Below are 21,670 nucleotides of genomic sequence, written 5' to 3' on the forward strand. Positions count from 1 at the left end.
CATAGTCACTGCGATCGCAATCCTGATCACAGTGGCCAGTTTGTGCGCGTGCACTGCGATGCATGTGCAGAATGCAACAATCGGCCGATTGCGTGGATAATCACAATTGTGATCGGTAGTGAATCAGGTCCTTAGGTCCTTTATGTATTAGCTTGTGATTTGCAGGCATGGGCACGATTCCTGAGAGTTAGCCTGTATTTTTTTAAAGAAGCAATAATTTAAAAGGCAAAACCAGGTTGGTATAAAAAATACGGATTAGCTCGCCAGAATCTTGCCTGTGCCTGCAGATGGCAGGCTATAAAATAAGACCCTCAGGATCTTATTCAGAGCCGCACACAGAGACTGATTGATGCTATGGGAAATTATGTACTCGTCTTAAGTAAAAAGACGCATCCTGCCAGCTACAGTGGTCCACTGCTGCAAACGATGACGCAGCATCAAATCAACTGCGTGAACATCGGACATCTGTGTAACCCTTTGGTTACTCAGGATGTCCAGCAAAATTACTCTGCCGGTGCCAGTAAAGCTGCATCCAAGGACGCAGCCACTGACTTTGGCACTCCCAGAAAACAGAACTGACTCCCCCCCGTTTCTGGAACGCTCCCAGTCGCCGCCCCTAAATGCCAACAGCATGTCAATCCTTCTGCTGCTTTTAGGGCACTGCTACCAGTGTCGCAGGGCCTGATCTGCACATGCACAGATCATTAAAACATCCTGAGATTTACGTAAATATAGGATTTACATAAATAACTGAATCAGGCCCACAATCTGCACACAATGTTGATGTTCACGTAGTTGAGTGATTTTCTGCAACTGTTTGTGTGAAAATTTCTAAAAACTCATATGGCGCATGCATTACACAGGGTGTATGCACAAAGACGCTGTGGCGATCGAGACGGATGGCATCAGAAATATTGTGGAAAAGTGATAGGAGGTATCTGGGAAGTAGTTACAAATGTTCGCAAAAATGGTCCATTCAGTGGTAGTGTTATGGAGGTGGCACGGACATGTCAATATTGACAGATGCACAGCCGCAGCAATATAAGGCCATAGCTAGATGGAGAAACTGCACCTGCCATAGGGCTGGTGCAAGTTTTCATGGTGTGAGGCACCTAAAAATTGGGTGGCGCTGCTTGCCGTCCGGATGAGTAGGCAAGTCTCCCGGAGCTGGTTGGCATGTTCCCACACCCTCTTCCCCCCAGTGGCTGCCCGCACTCCCAGTGGCTGCCCACTTACTGAGCAAAAGTGGGCAGTCCACAGGGTGGCAGGGGGATTACGTGATTAGCGCTGAATCAAAGCATCGTAGCCTGCCCCCCGCTTTACAATGCCTGTAATATTGGCATGCCATATATTGGGGGGCGGGACTTCGATAATGTGATCGTGCCACTATGCCCACCCCTATTGCCAAGTCATGCCCCTCTGCTGTGACGAGGAACCCGACCTGGCTGTCCCCTCCCGGAGAGGCAGCCAATTACATCTTGTTCTTCAACAACAATGCCAGAACTGTTTCTAAAATGGCAATAGTTTTTGGACATAATCATTTTTGGATGAGTAATGTTATTATATGGTATTTAGCTGTGTGTTTTTGTTTGTTGGGGCTTTTTGTTATACAGCACATCTTAAAATTAGTTATGTGAGGACACAGGGAGCAGCTTATTTCTTAATTCCAGACAATTTATTGGGTGCTTTTTGCCTTTCCCAAAACGTAAACAAAAATAGCTTCCTTTGCATGCAAGTGACATTGAGGTTTGTTTGCTTGTTTATTTCTGTATTGCTTTTAATTAATATAACCTATAGTGAACCACGGATTTCCCACCTGACACACTTTACAGACAAATTATTAAGAAAAAGAAAATGTGTGGAAATAACCATTGCTAATCCCGTAGAATTGCTACAAAATCCAATTGATGCAAATTGTTGTATAAAAAACAGTAACAAGCACAATATGGCTGTAAAACAGCAGCCTCTCCACCCTCTCCTGCACATCTGATCGTTCTTTCTCCAACGTCTCAGTGTCCTGTAGTGATAATATCTGCTCTCTCACCAGCTGCATGTCTCTACATATCTTTTCCAGCATGGAGGCTAAACCGTCCTCTGTTACCAGATGCTCAGCCACTGACTGTACTTCCTTGGAGCCAGACTTTAGAAAAAGTCCTAAAATAAATGCAGAACAATTGGTTAATTTCCATACTTTTAAGACCACATGCCCAGGAGCGCCGAGAGGTGGGTTGGAAAGGGTACTAATTCCCTGGGCCTGGGCAGGCGCCGCCCCCCCTCCCTCTTGCATCACAGCAGCCCGGCACACGCTGCTGTGTGCTGGGCTGCACTGGGAGACTGTTCACGGCTGTTAAGCAGGTCTCCTATACCTGTGGGGGAGCGATCACACTGATCGCGCCCCCCCACTGGCTATACGCTCACAGACCCCCCCTCCCCAGCCGCTGCAAAAAAGTTCCTTCCCTAAGGGGGCGTGGCCACGCCTCCCGCGATTAGGCCATGCCCCCTTCACCCACGCCCGGTGCGGCTGTCTGCGCACATGCCATACTCTTACTATGTGCAATTCTATTCCACTATCAGGGACAGAGCAGTGAATCACAGGCCCTATAGCTAAACTTGGTTAGGAGCCTGGTGATATAGCTCTCGACTCACTGTTCCTCTCTCTGCTCTTAAAGGAGATGAACGCAAAATATGTTGTGAGCGGAATTCACAAACGTCTATTCATAGGGCTCGATCCAATTAGGTGCGAATTACTCACATCTGAGAGTAAGTGCGGCTGACTGCTGCACTTATGGTACCCCTGGACTTGCAGCTCCATAGGGCTGCTAAAAAAATATGTGCGAGTCCAGGGTGAGATTGGGCTGCGAGGGTGGGCAAATTGCCGTGGCTGGCATTTTTATGCTGTTGCAATGGTAATTCGCCCCTTTCACACCTAACTGGATCGAGCCCATAATATTCTCTAAATTTAAGATCTTATTGGCAGAATGGTTGAAGTTGTGGGCAGCAGTGGAAGCCATATTTACTACCTTATGATAATGTGAGAATCCATAGGGCTAATGCGGGGATCCATGCGCCTGCAGGCGGAAAGCCGTGCCTCCAATTGTTTTTAACCTGCTGCCGCAACCGTCATAATTGAAATCGTCTCTCTTGTGCGCCTGAAAAGGGGGAGTGCCTGATTATCATAGACCACGCTCCCTAGATGATGATACTTAGGGGCGTGCCCGTATGGCCTGATTCACTGCAGATCGCAACTTTGAATGCAATGGCGATTATGCACCCAATTCAGCTGCGATAGTATGCTAACCCATTGCGATCGCTATGCCACCGCAGCACTACACAGGGACGCCCACCTCCCACAAATGGCACTTCCTGTCAATCACTCTGCGATGGGTCTGTGTTGGGTTTGCTCACAACTCAGAATCCGCCCCATATTATTTCATTTGACCCTTTGCCAGGAATGCTAATTTCTCCAGCTCTCGCCACCAGGAGAATAAATTAATACACTGCAACGGATATGTATCGGATTCTGCCCATTTTTTCTATACGCTTAGTGTACAATTTTTCATCAACATCAGTTATAGGGCCCGATTCAGAGCCGCTCGCAAGCGGCTCAATGGTTGCCCACTGCGCACTGAAGTTCAGTCGCTACAGGGCTCACAATAAGACGGGGCGGCTGTCGATGTTGATTGACAGCTCGCCCTGTTTTGTGGGCAGGAGGGGGGGTGTCCAGACAAACGCAGGCATTCGTAGGAGGGGTTACTGACATCACTAGTGATGTCAGTAGTGGACTTCCTGTTCTATTGGAGCAGGAAGTTCACTCGGGCTTGCGGCAGCTAGACCCTACCCCAGGGTCTCACTGCAAGCCCGATGGTCGCGACTATCGCGACGGTCTCTGGGCCGCTCGCACATCCTGTGGGTGGTCTCCCACAGCTTTGCAAGCGGCCAGAGAAAAAAAAAAAAAAACGCCCTCATTCAGAGCGAGCGCCCGCCAGCAGCGAGTGGCTCTGAATGAGGTCCATAATCTTATATCTTGATAAAATTTGCCCACAATTTCAAGCAGACTATTTGTACATTAACACTGCTTTTGGTACAAGTGCCAGGATTTCCATACAATATACAGCTACATTACCTTGGTATAAAGAGAATATCCCGTTGCATGCCACATGTGGCTTATGGACTTTACCACCAATGTAAATGATAAAGATGGTTTCTAGGATTCCAATAACCATCAAACACATTGTACCAATGAAGAACGACACTACAACAGAATGGAAATAGTATACATACGTCAGGCTGCAGGTTACAGATAAAAGCTTAAGGTATTCTGTAGGTAAGAGATGCATCTATGGTTCCAATGCAAAGTAAATAGAACCTTTGCTATGTAATATGTAATAGCATAGTGTGCATATTTCTATAATCATGTAATGGGATGTAGTTATACGATCGGCGGCCGCGATGCCGCCGGTCTCAATACTTACATCGAAATCCCAACAAGATACTAAAGATATATGTCGAAATAGCAACTATCTTAATCCCATCGCCGGAAAGCCGAAAGACGCCAGCCCGAATGAGGTAAGTCCGGGGCGTCCTTAGCGTTAGCCATAGGGGGGAGGAGGATTAGGTTTATGGAGCATAGCAGGGTTAGGTTTTGGGGGTGAGGTTAGGGTTAGGCACCACCCCTCCCCCTCCCCCCTCGGGAGGGATAGGGTGCGGTGAGTCGGAGGTTAGGGTTAGGCACCACTAAGGGAGGTTTAGGGGGGATGGGTAGAGATAGGGTACTTACCTACCCTTTCAGGATCTTCTCTCTTCGGGCTGCAGTCGTTGGGATATGAACCGGCAGCTATTTAGCCGCCGGGACTTCATACCCATTCCCATGTAATATTATTACCTCTTATATACAGACATTTTCCACAATGCTATGCAATAAGAGAATGTGATTCAGACACGTTATTCTTTACTATAGTAAAGCTTACTATCAAAGTAGCCTACCACAGGGACACACAACAGTTTAGTTACAATACCTTATAACAAATACATATTTATTCATGAACAAAAATTCAAAGTGTCATTTTTAGGTACACAAAAGACCAAACAATAAAGTGCAGAGTAATAAATAAATAATAAAAATTCCAATCAACTATATGATAAAAGTTTTATGAAATAGTCGATTGGAATTTTTATTTATTACTGTACACTTTATTGTTAGGATTTCTTGACCTATTACATTATGGTCGTTCTCTTGTTATTTATCGTTTTATGAGAATTTGGATGCACATTGGTATATTTCTTGGTGGAAAACCCAGAATATCATTTAATATACGACCCCTCATCTCTCATGTAGGAATGGGTGTACATCGATGCATCGGATGAATTATATGAAAGAAGGACAAATGACAGACTAGTAGTGCCGCAAGTGTCATACGAACTTTGTTTTTGATTATTGATGCTTATTTGGGACTTGGTGGAAACCCATAGTTTGATGCTGTGACTGCTTGAATCCTAGTGGAACAGTGCTTGTTCACAATTTCTATTATTTGTAATATTGTTGACTTTGTATACTGCATTCTTACTGGCTAATCAGGTGATCCAATAATTACAATGTCAGGCATGAGGCTTTAGCTATAAAGAGGAGCTGCAAAGGGGGACAACGTCCACCTCAACATCTGACCTGGGCCCCTCCAACAAGCCCGGGCCCCCTCCCCTTCTCTTGGCGCCACTATTGACAGCCCAGCCAGCCACACACGCAGAGGCCTGCTGGCACTAATGGAGTGATGGTCACAATGTCAGATAGCTGCAGCTGATCAGACCTGCTGCCAGCTCACTGTAAACAAATATGTATTTTCAGAGACCTCATTCTTCATTAGACTAAGCGGTGCCATCCAGGTGCCGGTGTCCTTAGGCAACTGGGGTTCTGGGATTAGCGGAGGTGAATAGCCACACCACCAGTATGTATCAGCAGTCCTGTCTGTGTTACATTAGTTTTTAGAAGGTCTTGAACACATCAAAAGATATGTAACAATATGTCCATGGGGGGGTTGCAGTCATTATATCGACATTTACAATGTCGACAATCATAATGCGACAACACAATGTTGCCATTTATGTTGTCGACATTGTTGACATGTTGGCATTGAACATGTCAACATCTGCAGAGTGTTGCCATGTTCACAATGTTGACATGAAATATCGACATTCTGCATGGACTGGAGGATTAGGGTTAGGTTGCATCAGGGCAGGGTTAAGGTTAGGCTTTGGTAGTGGAGGGCTAGGGTTAGGCTGCGGTAGTGGTGGGTTAGGGTTAGGGCATCGCAGCGAAGCGTTAGGGTTAGGCTGCAGCAGCAGAGGGTTAGAGTTAGGCTTCGGCAGCAGAGGGCTAGGGTTAGGCTGCGGTAGCGGTGAGTTAGAGTTAGGCTGTGGCATCGGAAGGCTATGATGCTAACAATCCTCACCGCTGCAACCATTGCAGGATCAGCCAGAAGTCAACATCAGCTGACCGCCGGAGGACACCCCTGGACCCTACAAAACAGGTTAGTCACCGCTAAATCACAGGAACTTTTTGTCAACATTCTAATCATGTTGACAATATTATAATGTGGACAAATTATAGACAAATGGGCATTATATAAACCATGCGGATGTGGCTTGTCTAATGTGGATGTGGTTATATATAGCCAATAAAATAATTAAATAAATGTTATATCAAAGTTCTATGATAAAATACAACATCTTCCATGATCTGACCCCATATTGGCAATTTAGTCCCATTTATGTGATCCCAATATCTTTTGTGGCAACACAACATATTCCCTCAAACTCTTTGTGTGTGACTCTGAATTAGCCCCTTAATGATTTTCTTAACTTTCCTGCAATCTCGTGCTGTTACTCTACGACGGTCAGATGAATTTTAACCATTAAATATTTGAGATTGTGGGACAATAATATGAGACTGGATGACAGGGGGACAAATTCAGACGAGCGCCTCCTTTTAGTTAATTTAAATAGTATTTTTCTTCTCTAGAATGCCCGACTCAAATATTCAAATGCATTTCAACATTAGCATTTGATTGTGAGGGGATATTAATTTAAACTCAAAGGCATTTATGTGGGCATTTACGAGAGGGAAAACTTTAATTATTTTTGGTCACACCTCTGTGGGGTAACCTGCATTGTATTAGCATGCGATATTCTGACAGAACATTGTGGTTTATTGAATTCCCAATAATTATAATATTACAGAAAGTGGAGCCTCAAACATAGCAATCTGCCTATCATCCCATTGGCTATTAATTGGGCAGAATGATGATTGGTTGACATTTGGGGCTACAAAATGAAGCATCGAACCAATTCAATAAAAAACAATGAAGCCGACTTTCCCCACTACAAGCTATTGGTTGTCTTTTAGTTTTGATCAGCTCCTGACATAAAACGAATAGATCTTATTCAATATACACCTGTTAAGGCTTGGGCATGATAGTAGGGAATAGTCCTGCAACAGCCTTGAGGGCTGGTATATCTTGGCCGGATGCAGCCGTGCGGCAGCCTTGAGGTCTGAATTGATATTGATTAGTTGTGGCCTGATGGCCGAGGACGTGATGCAGCCTTTGGGCTGTGGAGACAGCCTTGAGGGCTGGAATGCTGTGGTAGTTGTGGCCTGATGGCGGAAGGTGTGATGCAGCCTTTGGGCTGTGGGGACAGCCTAGAGGGCTGGAATGCTGTGGTAGTTGTAGCCTGATGGCCGAAGATGTGATGCAGCTTTTGGGCTGTGGAGGCAGCCTTGAGGGCTGGAATGCTGTGGTTAGCAGTGGCCTGATGGCCGAAGATGTGATGTAGCCTTCGGGCCGTGGAGGCAGCCTTGAGGGCGGGTGAGTCTCTGTGAAAAAGGCGCTGAGATGCTACCAATGTCGCCGAGTTGACACTGGCATCTGTGCGCTGGATTGCGCACTTGGGACGCTGAGATGCTACCAATGTTGCCGGGTTGACACTGACATCAGTGTGCCGGATTGTGTACTTGAGATGCTGAGATGCGACCAGTGTTAACGGGTTGACACTAGCCGCCGGACGCTGGCATGCGCCCGGGACGGAGGTATACTCTGAACCGCTGGGATGACACACGCGGCTGAGAGCAGAGATGCACACTGTGCTGCTTAAATGACTTGAGCAACACACAGCAAATGGAATGCAGACCATGCCGCCTGGATGGAACAAACAGCAGTGAATAATACTTAAACACAGATACTCAACTGAACAAACAGGAGACTGGAACAACCGAAAGCATGAGTAACTCTATCACCGGCATGGAGTGAAGGGCTGGCTGGAATTTAACAAAAACAGGGCCCAACTGGAGCAAGACTCCCTAATGAGAGACCAGTGAGCACCTCGGCTGTGCACAGACCGGAAAATCAATCAGGGTGCACCTGACAGTACACACAGACAGGCAGTAATTAGTGTACAGCCTCAGCAGCAATCAAGACTGGGACTGCAAACAAAATGCTGCAACCACAGATCCTAACAGGAGGAAGGAGGAGACTTCAGCGAACGCTTGCCCGGCGTTCACCACGCACAGCATTGGCAGTGTGGCGGCTTGTGACAACACCTTGGTTATCTTTTGGGTTTAGTGGTCCTTTTTGTTGGGAATGAATGTGCAGCCTTGGTGGAGAGCAGAGTACTACTATACACACCAGTGGTTAAATTGAAGACCATAACCATTCAGGTAGCTTAACCAGGCTTTGTAGTTTATTTTGTAGTAGTGGATGTACAGCTGTAATCACAGCTATAGATATCTGGTTCTAGATGGAGCAGAACCTGTAGCGGAAAAGGGGTGCTGACAGATCACTGGATAGTAACTGTCCTCTCAGTATGGATAGCGGTGCAGAGCTCTGGAACAACGTATCAAGTGGTTAGCGTTGCTTGTCTTTGGAGTGAAGAGGAGAAAGTACGTCCCCCACCATGTCGCTTATACACAATGGCAAGATGGTGCCGTGCATGCACAGATACACTATCATAGGCCATCTTGGTAAGGGAATGAAGAGCCATTTTGTTGGAGACTGCAGTAGCGTACTCCACTACTCACCCCCCCCCTTCCCCTTTGCTACAAGCTTCTCCATGTTTCACAAACTTTTAAAATAAACCTCCTCATAGCAACCTGGAAAGAACAAGGTCATGTTAGTCACACAAAAGAATATCATAAACTCAAGAAACTTGGGTTTGGCCTTCCTTTTTGGAACTTAAAGAAAGTCCACTTTCTTGATAACATAGACCTTAGCAATAGTCTCTTGACTCAATACTTTTAATCTGTTGTCAATATCATGATGCTTGATGTCTTTGTACTTTGAGTTCTTGTTTCTTGAAAAGTCTCTTTTCTTATAGTAGACTTCCATTCACACCAGTCAGTCTTTGACTTTAGCTCTTGGACCTCCTGAGGTACACATAATGCTAAATTTGTGAACACTTCATCGTATCTTTTGGGGGGTATGCCAATGTTTGATCTAGCAGATGACTTTTGTTGTGGTTGAACTCCCACATTGGTAGTTTCTGTTTAAGAGTTGTCTCCAGCTGCCGGCATGTCCAATGACACATACTTTGTCTGCATGTAAAAATCTGGATTTTTCACAACCTGTATTGTTCCTCTAAATATAATGTCCATTGACTTGATAAGCTTTCTTGTAGTTGGAATCCACAATCTTTCCTCTCATGACAATATCTGAGCATTATGCACATTAATGACTTTGAATCCTGCTTGCGTCTTGTTTCCTTTGGTATATTAACATAAGCAGTGCTTACAAATGTTCTAAGATGCTTTACACTTGGCTTTCTTTTTGACCAGGCCTCAATTGGTGTTATGTTATTCAGCGCAACTATTGGTGAACAGTTCTTTAAGTTGACTGCTGTGGACATGGTTTCCACCCAAAATTGTTTCTCTAAGTTTGCATTCTTCAAAATACATCTTGCTTTCTCCACTAGTGTACAGGTTTACTCATTCACTAACTCCATTTTGCTCTGGACTATGAGCAATGGTCAACTGATGATCTTTCCATATTTTGTCAAGAATTGATTGACCTCTTTGTTGAGATACTCTCCCCCATATCAGATCTCAGAATTTTGAGTCTGCGGCCTGTTTCTTTCTTTACGAGTCTCTTGTAATCTGCAGTTGTTTTAGCTACTTCAGATATATCCTTTATGAAGTACAAGTGTGTCATTCTCTTGAAGTTATCAATAAATGTCATGAAGTATCTATATCCAATAATAGACTTTACCTCCATTGGTCAACACATGTCTGAATGTACTATTTCAAATGGTGCTTTTGCTCTATATGTTGCCTATGGAAATGGTTGATGACTTTGTTTTCCAAATGTGCAGGGTTCACAACCTGGTTTCTCTGTGTTTGTGACCATCCCTCTCTGCAGCTTTTGAACACTGTCATATACAAGTTGACCAAATCTTCTGTTCCAGTGACTGTGACTCACTTGTCATCCTTGAGTAGCAGTGCTTTTGTATCAAGGATATACAATTGCTGGTGTCATATTGATGACTGTCCCACTTTTGTTTCTCACAATGCAGTTTCCTCTTGCAAATTGAACTCTGTGGCCTCTGTTCTAGACAGAACACTAGGACACTAATTTCAAAAAGATTTGTTCCCATTTCTGGTGCAGAGAATACATTTTGGATTTCTGTGAATTTGGTTCTTGAACCAATTTCCTCAATCGAGCTTTAATTGTCCCAATTGATTGCTGATTCCTTTGATTGTGATAGGATCACACTCACTTAGTGAACCATTGCTCTTTGCAGATGAAATGTCTTGTTGTAACTGAATCAATATACCATGAATATTTTCTGTGGTTATCTGTTACACTCAGGCCTGACTGATCTTTGTCATCACATTTTTGGCTCTGCACTGGATCCACTTTTCTCTGTTTGCAAAAAAAATTCTTGTGACCTATCTTGAAACAATTATAACACTGGAACTTGAATTACATTTTCTAAACTTTTCACTATTTGCTTGTAATCCAGTTGCCTCAGCACTAGGTTCACAGGGTACATGCTCCTGGAAGTGCAATAGCTTTGTTCTCACTGTGTTTTTTGTCAACTTTGCACTGTTTGCTTCCAATGTTACTAATAAGAAGTCAAACTCTGTTAGATTCTGAAGCATGGCGGTTGCAATTTCCTTATCTTCTATCCTGATACCAACAGATGCTTACTGCTGAGATACAGACATCATCTTTCCTACTTCTGCATTCATGTAACTTTGTGTTATATAATACACATCCGTTTATTCTTCTTATGGGACCTCCATCCTGACATGCTTCTTGCAATGCAGTCCACATGTCTTTAGCTGACACTTTGCCATGTATTAGGGAGTATTTATATTGCTCAATGCTTAAGCCTATGGTACCAATGGCTCTCTCTACTTCATTTGAGCTTGGACTGTTAACAGGATCTACTGTTACTTTCCACAATGTCTCCTGCTTAAGTTGCATTTCCATAGCAAATTTCCACACATTTAATTTTAATGAAACTCATTATAAGTGTTATTCCTATGCTTGTGCTCCTTACAGCTATTATATCACAGCACTGATGCTGTAAAATGTGTTTACTGTGACATCTCTTGCTCAAAATGCACTGTGCTTGTCTCTTTGTGTGCTGCAGCAGCTTGTCTGGCATTTGTAACACACTTCCTGCTGTGACTGGGGCACTTCTGTATACACTAAGAAGGCTCTGATCTCTCTTCTCTCACTTATATATTGAGGTGTCCCTTTTGTAGTTAAGTGTTCTGGGTGCCTGTCACAGCTGTATGCTCTTGGAGCTTTCATGCATTGAAATGTATACAGGAACCGCACTGAAAAAAATCCTGCTGAAATATGATGAATAATATCTCTTAGATATACCTAAAATGGACTTGATAAATACACACACATACACGTGTCGATATTCCTATCATGGATCATGAGACCACAGTCTAGCAGACCTATCAATAGGAAAAAAAACACAGATGCTAATAAATTACCAAATAGGAGCGCTGCAATGGGTGTTTTCCAGTAAATTGAGAGCAGCTAGAAAATAGGGATCGTTAGTCCCTTACACAAGGAAAAGCATACAAATAATATCAGCGCTCAAATATAATGACATAAAAATGTAAACCGTTTTAATCAAAAAATAAAATAAAATATACACATAAATTACAAATAGTAAAACCAATACACTGTATGAAATTGGTAAAAGAAAAATATGCGTTCTGGGCAATAAATGGACATGGAGTTGGTCCACCTCAAAGGCTGTATGTAATCCGTTAGGTGAGTGTAATTAGCAGTGTATTTTGCCACAATATCGCACTGCAGCCGTGTTGGTAAAGTCTAGTACCGCAATGATCTAGAAGTGGCATAAAGTCCCAAATGGTGGTATAGTGAGAGGAGGTGTACACTCTCCATAGGAGATATAGTTACCAGTGTCAATGTCCTCAATCAAACGGGGTCTTGATTTTTAGCAATGCTCTCAGAGCTCTCGCAGATAAGTGGTCCCCCTGGGCATGAATTCTGGTCCAAAAATCCGGAATCTCCAATATTGGATAATCCCACCAATTCATACCGCTTGATTTATACTCGTTTCCCTCATTTTGGTGGGATTATCCAATATTGGAGATTCCGGATTTGTGAACCAGAATTCATGCCCAGGGGGACCACTTATCTGCGAGAGCTCTGAGAGCATTGCTAAAAATCAAGACCCCGTTTGATTGAGGACATTGACACTGGTAAGTATATCTCCTATGGAGAGTGTACACCTGCTCTCACTATACCACCATTTGGGACTTTATGCCACTTCTAGATCATTGCGGTACTAGACTTTACCAACACGGCTGCAGTGCGATATTGTGGCAAAATACACTGCTAATTACACTCACCTAACGGATTACATACAGCCTTTGAGGTGGACCAACTCCATGTCTATTTATTGCCCAGAACGCATATTTTTCTTTTACCAATTTCACACAGTGTATTGGTTTTACTATTTGTAATTTATGTGTATATTTTATTTTATTTTTTTATTAAAACAGTTTACATTTTTATGTCATTATATTTGAGCGCTGGTATTATTTGTATGCCTATCAATAGGAAAGTCTATGGTGCTCCCCAGAGTCGGTATATGACATATGAGCCACAAAAAAGGAGAAAAAGGGACTCTTGGTGGGGGCACACAATAGTAGGTATAGAGATATGGCTGATACTAGCAATTAAAAATTAACGTTTATTGAGCGTAATATTAAAAATAAGCAACCGAGAATAATTCAACAAACAAAGAGACAAACGATACGTATATACATAAGTTAAGGGAGATACATTCTCCACTATGGATTTAGAAAAGCCAGGCGGGATAATAATATGATAGCCTAAATATTTATATGCGCCTTTGGCCACAATATAATATTTTATTTTATACCACTTGATTCATTGTTGAAGCGTGCTGCCTCAAGAAAAATTCACCTATAATGCTAATTTCTATCTCCATAATATTAGAAGGATAGGCTGCTAAATAGAATTCAACAAACAAGAAAACAGACAATACTTGTGTAAATAAATCCAAGGAGATATATTCTCCACTGTGGATTGAAAAAAGCCAGGCGAGATAATATTATGATAGTATAAATATTTGTATATGCTTTTGGCCACAATATGATATTTTTTACCAAATTATTCACAGTTTAGGCATACTGCATCAAGAACAATTACCTTTGATGCAAATGTCTATCTCCTGATGGGATGGATTCCCTTTAATTATATAGGAGATAGTCATACATACATATATATATGCCCGCATGCACTGAAAGTTAATACAGAGAAAATATTATCAAATCATTCATTTATATGTGAATTGAGTTTATATAATTAATTGGAGTGTAATACATGCCAATAATAAATACAATTTATAAATCTCACACAGAGAAACTTCAAAGAGTATGACAAAAGACAGCACAGAGAAACACCAGAATGGATCTCATTAATATATATTAATGAAATTGATGATAAATACTAGTTATTTGCATAGCATGAGGGTATATGATTGATAATTATAGTCAAAGCAGTCAATCGCTTGTCCCTCTTAGATAATTAACTATTATGCTGCAAATAGAAAACAGCAAAAAGCAAGGGGTGGTCCAGCATGTGTATGTAAAGTAATGGATGAATAAGCTGTCAGGTTGGGTGGCCGTCTGCCCTGATGCGCTAGGCAGTGCAGGGTGTATGCGCCACTTACCTGATCAGCGTGCAGTCCTGGTTTGTAGTCTGTAGTGCTGTAGATAGTGCCAGTGCATGCCGCTGTCTGTGGCTGGAAAACTGGAGTCACGTGTGTGCATCACATGACCCGGAAGTGTCAGTCTGACGCGCGTTTCGCTGCTGATAGGCTTGCTCACAGTTGCAACAGTGGAGATAGAAATTAGCATTATAGGTGAATTTTTCTTGAGGCAGCACGCTTCAACAATGAATCAAGTGGTATAAAATAAAATATTATATTGTGGCCAAAGGCGCATATAAATATTTATACTATCCTATTATTATCCCGCCTGGCTTTTCTCAATCCATAGTGGAGAATGTATCTCTCTTAACTTATGTATATACGTATTGTTTGTTGAATTATTCTCGGTTGCTTATTTTTAATATTACGCTCAATAAAAGTTAATTTTTAATTGCTAGTATCAGCCATATCTCTATACCTATTGTGTGCTCCCACCAAGAGTCCCTTTTTCTCCTTTTTTGTAGCTTTCATGCATTACCTGGGACTTGAAGTGCTGTGGTGTCTCTGTCTGGGGTCTATTGTGCCTGGGCCCATAACCTGTTGGGAATGTGTGTGCAGCAGAGTACTGTACACACCAATGGCTAAATAGTAGGCAATGACCACTCGTGTAGCTTAACCAGGCTCTGTAGCTTATATTGCAGTAGTGGATGTACAGCCATGCTCAGTATTACAGATATCTGGTTCTGGATGGAGCGGAGCCTGAAGCTGAACAAGGGTGCTGACATCACCAGCCGGTGACTGTCCTCTTAGTATGTGTAGCTGTGCAGGGCTCTGGAACAATGGAAGTGGTTAACGTCACTGGTCTCAGGAGCTAAGAGTAGGTTGCCTGTCCCCCACCAAGTTGTTCATACACAGTGGCAAGATGGTGCCACACATGCACCATTACACTTTCCGTGGCCATCTTGGTATGGGAGTGAATTATCTCTTGATGAGCCATTTTGTTGGAGACTGTGCAGTAGTGCACTTCACTATTAACACTTTTAACTTTAAAATTCACTGTTGCCATGTTTTAATTCCCCATCATGCAATGCTATGTAAAAGGGTGATTTAAAACCCCATGGTTTGGAATACACATAAGAAATATTAATAAATAAATTGTGGCAAGGACAGGATAGATCTGACATAGTGGTAAAACTGCATGTTGTCAGATACAGGCCAGGGTTTGTGTGCGTATGTGTGTAAGTTTGAGTCTGGAAAGGCAGCTGATTACACACACCTGTGTGAGGCTGGTAAAAGAGCTGCAGAGACACTGGGAAACTGATCCTGACGGTGAAATCGTTGCCCAGGTTATACGCCCGGGGATGACTAGTGTTAGGGATCCTGGACCTGTGAGTCCAAAGAACTGTATTGCTGTTTGGAAGATTCTGTGTACCAGCCTGTAACATCTTGCCTGTGAACACTGCACTGTCCTCTATACCTGCCTGTGAGGAAATAAAGCTTCAGTTGGATTTTACCCAGTCTATGTGATTCTTGTCACATTTGGTGCCCAAAAAGGGACTTTGCTGGATATTACTAGGCAGCAAGAGCCCGGATATAGTGACCGGATCCACCCACAGTGGCAGTAAGATGCATTGCAGGATGCTACCCGGTGTGTAGTGACTTGGTGAGTCTGAGTCGCATTACTAGCAGCTGGGTAGGTGAGTGTGGCAGGCAAGCCATAAAATGGCAGTTGTTCACAGTGATAACCTGCCCATGTGTGTATGCAAATTGTGCACAATATACAACTGCTTAATCCTGTGTATGGGGCTGGGAGCCCAGGGAATGTAGTGCAGTTTTAAGGGAAGCCAGCTGATATAGAATGCTGGGAATTTGGCTTGCAAAAGAGAGTTTATAAAGCCTACTAAGTTTGTCTATAAAGGGATAAAGCAGTGTGGAATGGAGGAGCTTTTGAAAAGTTTTCCTGAACTAGCTGCAGGGCAGCAGGCTCTGGCTGCTGGGCAACAAACTGAAATTCAGTTATTGCATGCAGAGTTAACTGAAATGAGGAAAGGTGGGCATGAGCAAGAGGTGTACAGAAGCTTGCCCCATCTGATGACATTGAAGCTTTCTGTGCACCATTGAGCGTACTGCTGATCGTTTAAAATGGCCTGAGGAGGAGTGGGCTGCCGGACTTTCTCCCTTTCTCACAGGGGACTCTCAGCATATGTAGATTTAAATGTGATTGAGGCAAACTCCTATCCTCACTTGAAAAGGGCCATACTCAGCAGGGTGTAGTGACTGGCCCCAGTAAAGCTCAGGAGTTTCAGGAATGGTGACTGAACTTGTCTTAGACTCCAAGGGTCCAGCAGGTCAAATAAGGCAGGCTGAGTAAGGCATGGTTGCAGCAGGATAAAAACTGCTCAGCATATAGTATAGATGGTGGCTTTAGACCATGCTGTGCGAGTACTAGACTGTGTGGTGCCCTACAGGTTGATCCTCAAACATTTGAGGAGTTAGTGGTGGCGATTGAACAGTACCTGACTCTTGGGAAGTTGAACAAAAAAAAAGCAGTGGCTCCAGACAGTACCCAAGCCTAGAATCCAGGTCTCAGTTATTAAAGCCAACAACCCACCTCCAGCTGGGTGTTTTGATTGTGGCGAGCCCGGTCATTTGCGCCGGGACTGCCCAAAGCAGGGCAAGGGGATGGACTGCAATGCTGGAAAAACAACTCAACCAGTGGTGGCTGGAAGCACTTCTCTGATGCAAACCACCTTGTTTCATTTGATGGTGGGAGGTCTGGGCCTTAATGGACAATGACAGCAAATTAACCATCATCTCTGGGGCTAATCAGGTGCTACCCCCGGTAAAGATTATATGTGTAAATGGGGATGTAGAAGATTGCCCCCAAGTGCACCTCCCGATAGTTATAAAAGAGCGATCTCTGAAGATGGTAGCAGCAGTAGCCACCAGACCACCCTACCCATTGATCCTAGGGCGGGACTTTCCATTATGACAAGAGGTGGTTATTTGGCATGATGACGGTCCACCTCAGAGGTGTCCCAAGAGCCAAGCTTTGCTGTGTCCCAAAGTTTGGTGGCTGTAACACCCTCCTTGGCCAGTGAGCAGCAGGAGGGGAGTGAGACGGAGGCACAGTGGGTTCCCATTGGCAAGGACGTGTCTTTGCAGGACTTTGGCCAAGACCAACAGAATAATGGGAACTTGATAAATGCATTTGAAAATGTTGTAGTGATAAATGGTAGGTGTACCATACTTTGCATTAAAAAATTATTTGTTATATCATGTAACATATTTGCAGTGTAGGAGAGTAGACCATTTTTTGTTTCCCTGGAAACATGAGCAGTTAGTGTTGAGGGCGGCTCATACACACCTGTGGGGTGGCCATTTGGGGGAGGAGAAAACTCTCCAGCATATTCAGCTAAGATTCTTCTGGCCCGGCATTCATGCAGCAGTAAAAATGTATTGTCAGGAATGTCCGGTGTGTCAGAAGACAGCATCCCGGCCAGGGTTTCGGGCACCCTCGGTTCTCCTCCCTGTCATTTCTGTACCTTTTGAAAGACAATTATGTACATATATAACAATTGCCGGACAGCAAAATTTAAATCCTAATTGGATATTTCAGCACATATATATTATCCACACATAAAAATATAATTATACAATATAGCACATAAAAATGAAATTAGATAGAAAATCTCCCTTATGAGAAATACTAAACAAGTGATTGGATTTAAAGTCTCTCTTGTTATAGATAATAATATAGCTTTTCCAGGATTGACAACAGTAAGATTGTAGCAAGTAACAAGCAGAGTTACAAGAAACTATGTTGCCCAATAGGATTCCTTTTCATTCTAAAGACCCTTAGACAGAGCTGTAGAATCCTGCAATTCTAATCAGATGTGGATTCCTTTTGATGACACATGTTTTTTGTTTTATTAGTTCAACTGCTTCACCTATAATTAGCTCAAGGCAGCTTGTTGATTTTTATAGTGTTTATAAAGCTACTGCCTTTTAGATTCGTAAAGGTACCTTTTTTCTTTATAAAGTGTTCAATAATCCTGTTAAGGTATATTCAGCTATTTAGCTGTAATTATTTCCATGAGAGATATATTCACCTATTAAAAGGGAGAAAGATTACCAGGGTGATGAGCTCATAGGTGTAGATGGTTCACCTCACGGTCTGCCCGTTGCCAAGGTCTGTAACTGTATCACTCGTCTCGAAGGACTACCCTGTACTCGTTCTCTCCGAGTGTGTATTCAGCACAACAGAGGTCCTCCGTTTAACGTCACCTGGTCGTCTGGCGTCAGGGTGAAAAACCCATAGGTGTAGATGGTTCACCTGACTGTCTGTGCACTGCCAAAGTCTGTGATTATAGCGCTCCTCTCCAGGTACACCCTGCACTCGTTTTCCTCCGGGTGTGTACTCAGCAGACAGAAGTCCTCTGCCTGACGTCACCTTAGCCATTTAGCAGTGAGCCTGCAATGGCGCTCAGGGTCAGACTGCCAGTCTTCAAAAGTCAGCCGCCTGTATGTCACACGGACGGTGTATGTGCATCCGTTAAGCCAGCACTACTTAGTAAAAACGCGTTTCTTCGCCTCTAGTCTCAGCGGCTTCCTCAGTCAGCAGGACCTCTGTTGTGCTGAATACACACTCGGAGAGAACGAGTACAGGGTAGTCCTTCGAGACGAATGATACAGTTACAGACCTTGGCAGCGGGCAGACCGTGAGGTGAACCATCTACACCTATGAGCTCATCACCCTGGTAATCTTTCTCCCTTTTAATAGGTGAATATATCTCTCATGGAAATAATTACAGCTAAATAGCTGAATATACCTTAACAGGATTATTGAACACTTTATAAAGAATAAAGGTACCTTTACGAATCTAAAAGGCAGTAGCTTTATAAACACTATAAAAATCAACAAGCTGCCTTGAACTAATTATAGGTGAAGCAGTTGAACTAATAAAACAAAAAACATGTATCATCAAAAGGAATCCACATCTGATTAGAATTGCAGGATTCCACAGCTCTGTCTAAGGGTCTTTAGAATGAAAAGGAATCCTATTGGGCAACATAGTTTCTTGTAACTCTGCTTGTTACTTGCTACAATCTTATGGAGCGTACACACGGTCAGATTTGTCAGACTTGTCAGATTTGTCAGATGAACGATTAAACGATTTGAACGATTTGGACGATTTGACCAAAGTTTTGAACGATTTGAACGATTGAACGATTTTTGACTGCATTAAAATGAATGGAATCGTCCAAGTCTGACTGCAAACCCATCAGATGTCAGATATCGTTATCTGACAAACGGGAACGCGCATCGTTGATCGTCCATCGTTCAGGCATGTCAGATATGAACGATTTTCCTTCAGATATGAACGACTGAACGATTTTTAAATCGTTATCGTCCATATCTGAAGGAAAAATCTGATCGTGTGTATGCACCATTACTGTTGTCAATCCTGGAAAAGCTATATTATTATCTATAACAGGAGAGACTTTAAATCCAATCACTTGTTTAGTATTTCTCATAAGGGAGATTTTCTATCTAATTTAATTTTTATGTGCTATATTGTATAATTATATTTTTATGTGTGGATAATATATATGTGCTGAAATATCCAATTAGGATTTAAATTTTGCTGGCCGGCAATTGTTATATATGTACATAATTGTCTATATTGGAGATTTTACATATTAATAATTTTCATATGCTATTAAATTGCTAATAAATATTATTGCTGTATTCAGCGCTCTTTTCTTCTTTTTTCTATTCTCTGGTTTATGTTAGGAGATGTTTGAGTAGATCTCCAATGTAAAGAGCTGCAGAAACAGCAATATAATTCTTTTTAAATCTATAGAGGATTAGCGCCAGGTGTTTTCTATTTTTACCTTTTGAAAGAATTGGTATGGATCTGATAGGGTCGGTGGAAAAATCTGCTCATTGGCATCAATACATATTAGTGGTAGTAGTTTATGCCACAAGGTACCCGGAGGCCATACCGCTACATAACATGAAATATAGCACTATAGCCCAGGAGTTATTAATGCTATATACCTGTCTGGGAATACCAAAATGGGGTCTAACAGATCAAGGAACCCCTTTTGTATCTAAATTGATGAAAGATTTGTGCCAACTGTTAATGGTAGATAGGATTAAGTTTATCACCATCAAACGGATGGCCTAGTGGAACACTTTATCCAGACCCTTAAACAGATAATAAAGAGGGTGGTATCACAAGAAAAGGGAGATTGGGATCTACTCCTGCCTTATTTGATGTTTGCAGTTTGTGAGGTGCCCCAATCCTCCATGGGATTCAGTCCCTTTGAACTCCTCTATGGGAGGCAACCTAGAGGAATTTTAGGTGTGTTAAAGGAAGGGTGGGAGCAACAGCCATGCGAAGATCCTAATATCGTTCTGTTTGTGTCCCAGTTGTATGGCTGGTTAAGGCAGATTGCCTCACTGCTGAACGAACATATGGACAGAGCACAACAGCGTCAGAAATGCAATTATGACATTACCACAGTCGACTGGTCTATCAAACCGGGAGACAAGGTACTAGTACTTGTGCCTACTACGGAAAGCAAATTGTATGCTCAATGGCGAGGCCCTTATGAGATCATAGAGGTGGTGGGACCTATAAACTACAGGGTACGACAGGAGGGTAGATGGAAGGAGCCACAAATTTATCATGTAAGTCTATTAAAACGTTGAAAATAAAGTGCCAGTCAGCCCTCTTTAGTGGCAAAGAGAACCCCAGACTGTCAGGTACCCATGGAGGTCACCCTCAGTTTTAGCTAAAAACAGGAAGTGGTGAGCTTAGTAGCATGAAACCATGTATTCTCTGTTATTCCAGGAAAGACCCAAATCATACAGCATGATATTGTTACTCCTCCTGAGGTGGAGGAGATGCTGTACTTAGGGGTAATAGAGGAGTCAAACAGTGAATGGAATAACCCTATTGTCTTATTGCCTAATCCTTCGGGTGCTTTTACATTTTGCAATGACTTTCACAAGTTAAATAAAGTTTCTTAGTTTGATTCCTACCCTATGCCCCGGGTTTGACGAGCTGGTGGAGAATCTAGCAAAAAGCCAGTATCTCACCACTCTTGATTTGACAAAAGGGTATTGGCAGATTCCTTTGACTGAAGCTGCTAAAGCAAAAACAGCCTTCTCTACCCCAGAGGGCTAGTTCCAGTACAAAATGCTGCCTTTTGGTTTGCATAGAGCACCAGAAACTTACCAGAGAGCTATGAATAAGTTGTTTCGGCCCCACAAGGAGTATGCAGCTGCATATTTAGGTGACATCGTCATCTTTAGCTCTGACTGGGAGTCACACCTTCCAAGGGTAAAAGGCAGTGTTACAGTCTTTACGGGCTTTACAGCTAACCCTGAGAAATGTGCCATTGAGTTGGTGGAGGCGAAATACTTGGGATATATCGTAGGCAG

At 42.9% G+C, this 21,670-nt stretch overlaps 1 protein-coding gene across 1 annotated transcript in view; it reads right to left on the minus strand.

Annotated features, from left to right (window-relative positions):
• Positions 1 to 1,891: 1,891 nt before the first annotated feature.
• The window catches only part of LOC148511833 (5-hydroxytryptamine receptor 3A-like), a 37,784-nt gene continuing 18,005 nt past the window's right edge, over positions 1,892 to 21,670 (minus strand). Inside the window, exons 8-9 of the mRNA XM_088482697.1 lie at positions 4,124 to 4,252; positions 1,892 to 2,154 (exon numbers count right to left, since the gene is read on the minus strand). Coding sequence (XP_088338823.1) covers positions 1,892 to 2,154; positions 4,124 to 4,252 — 392 coding nt within the window. The remainder of the gene's footprint in view (positions 2,155 to 4,123; positions 4,253 to 21,670) is intronic.

The sequence above is a fragment of the Taudactylus pleione genome, unplaced genomic scaffold, assembly GCF_031769625.1.
Source record: "Taudactylus pleione unplaced genomic scaffold, aTauple2 ptg000290l, whole genome shotgun sequence".
In the NCBI taxonomy this organism is placed as follows: Eukaryota; Metazoa; Chordata; class Amphibia; order Anura; family Myobatrachidae; genus Taudactylus; species Taudactylus pleione.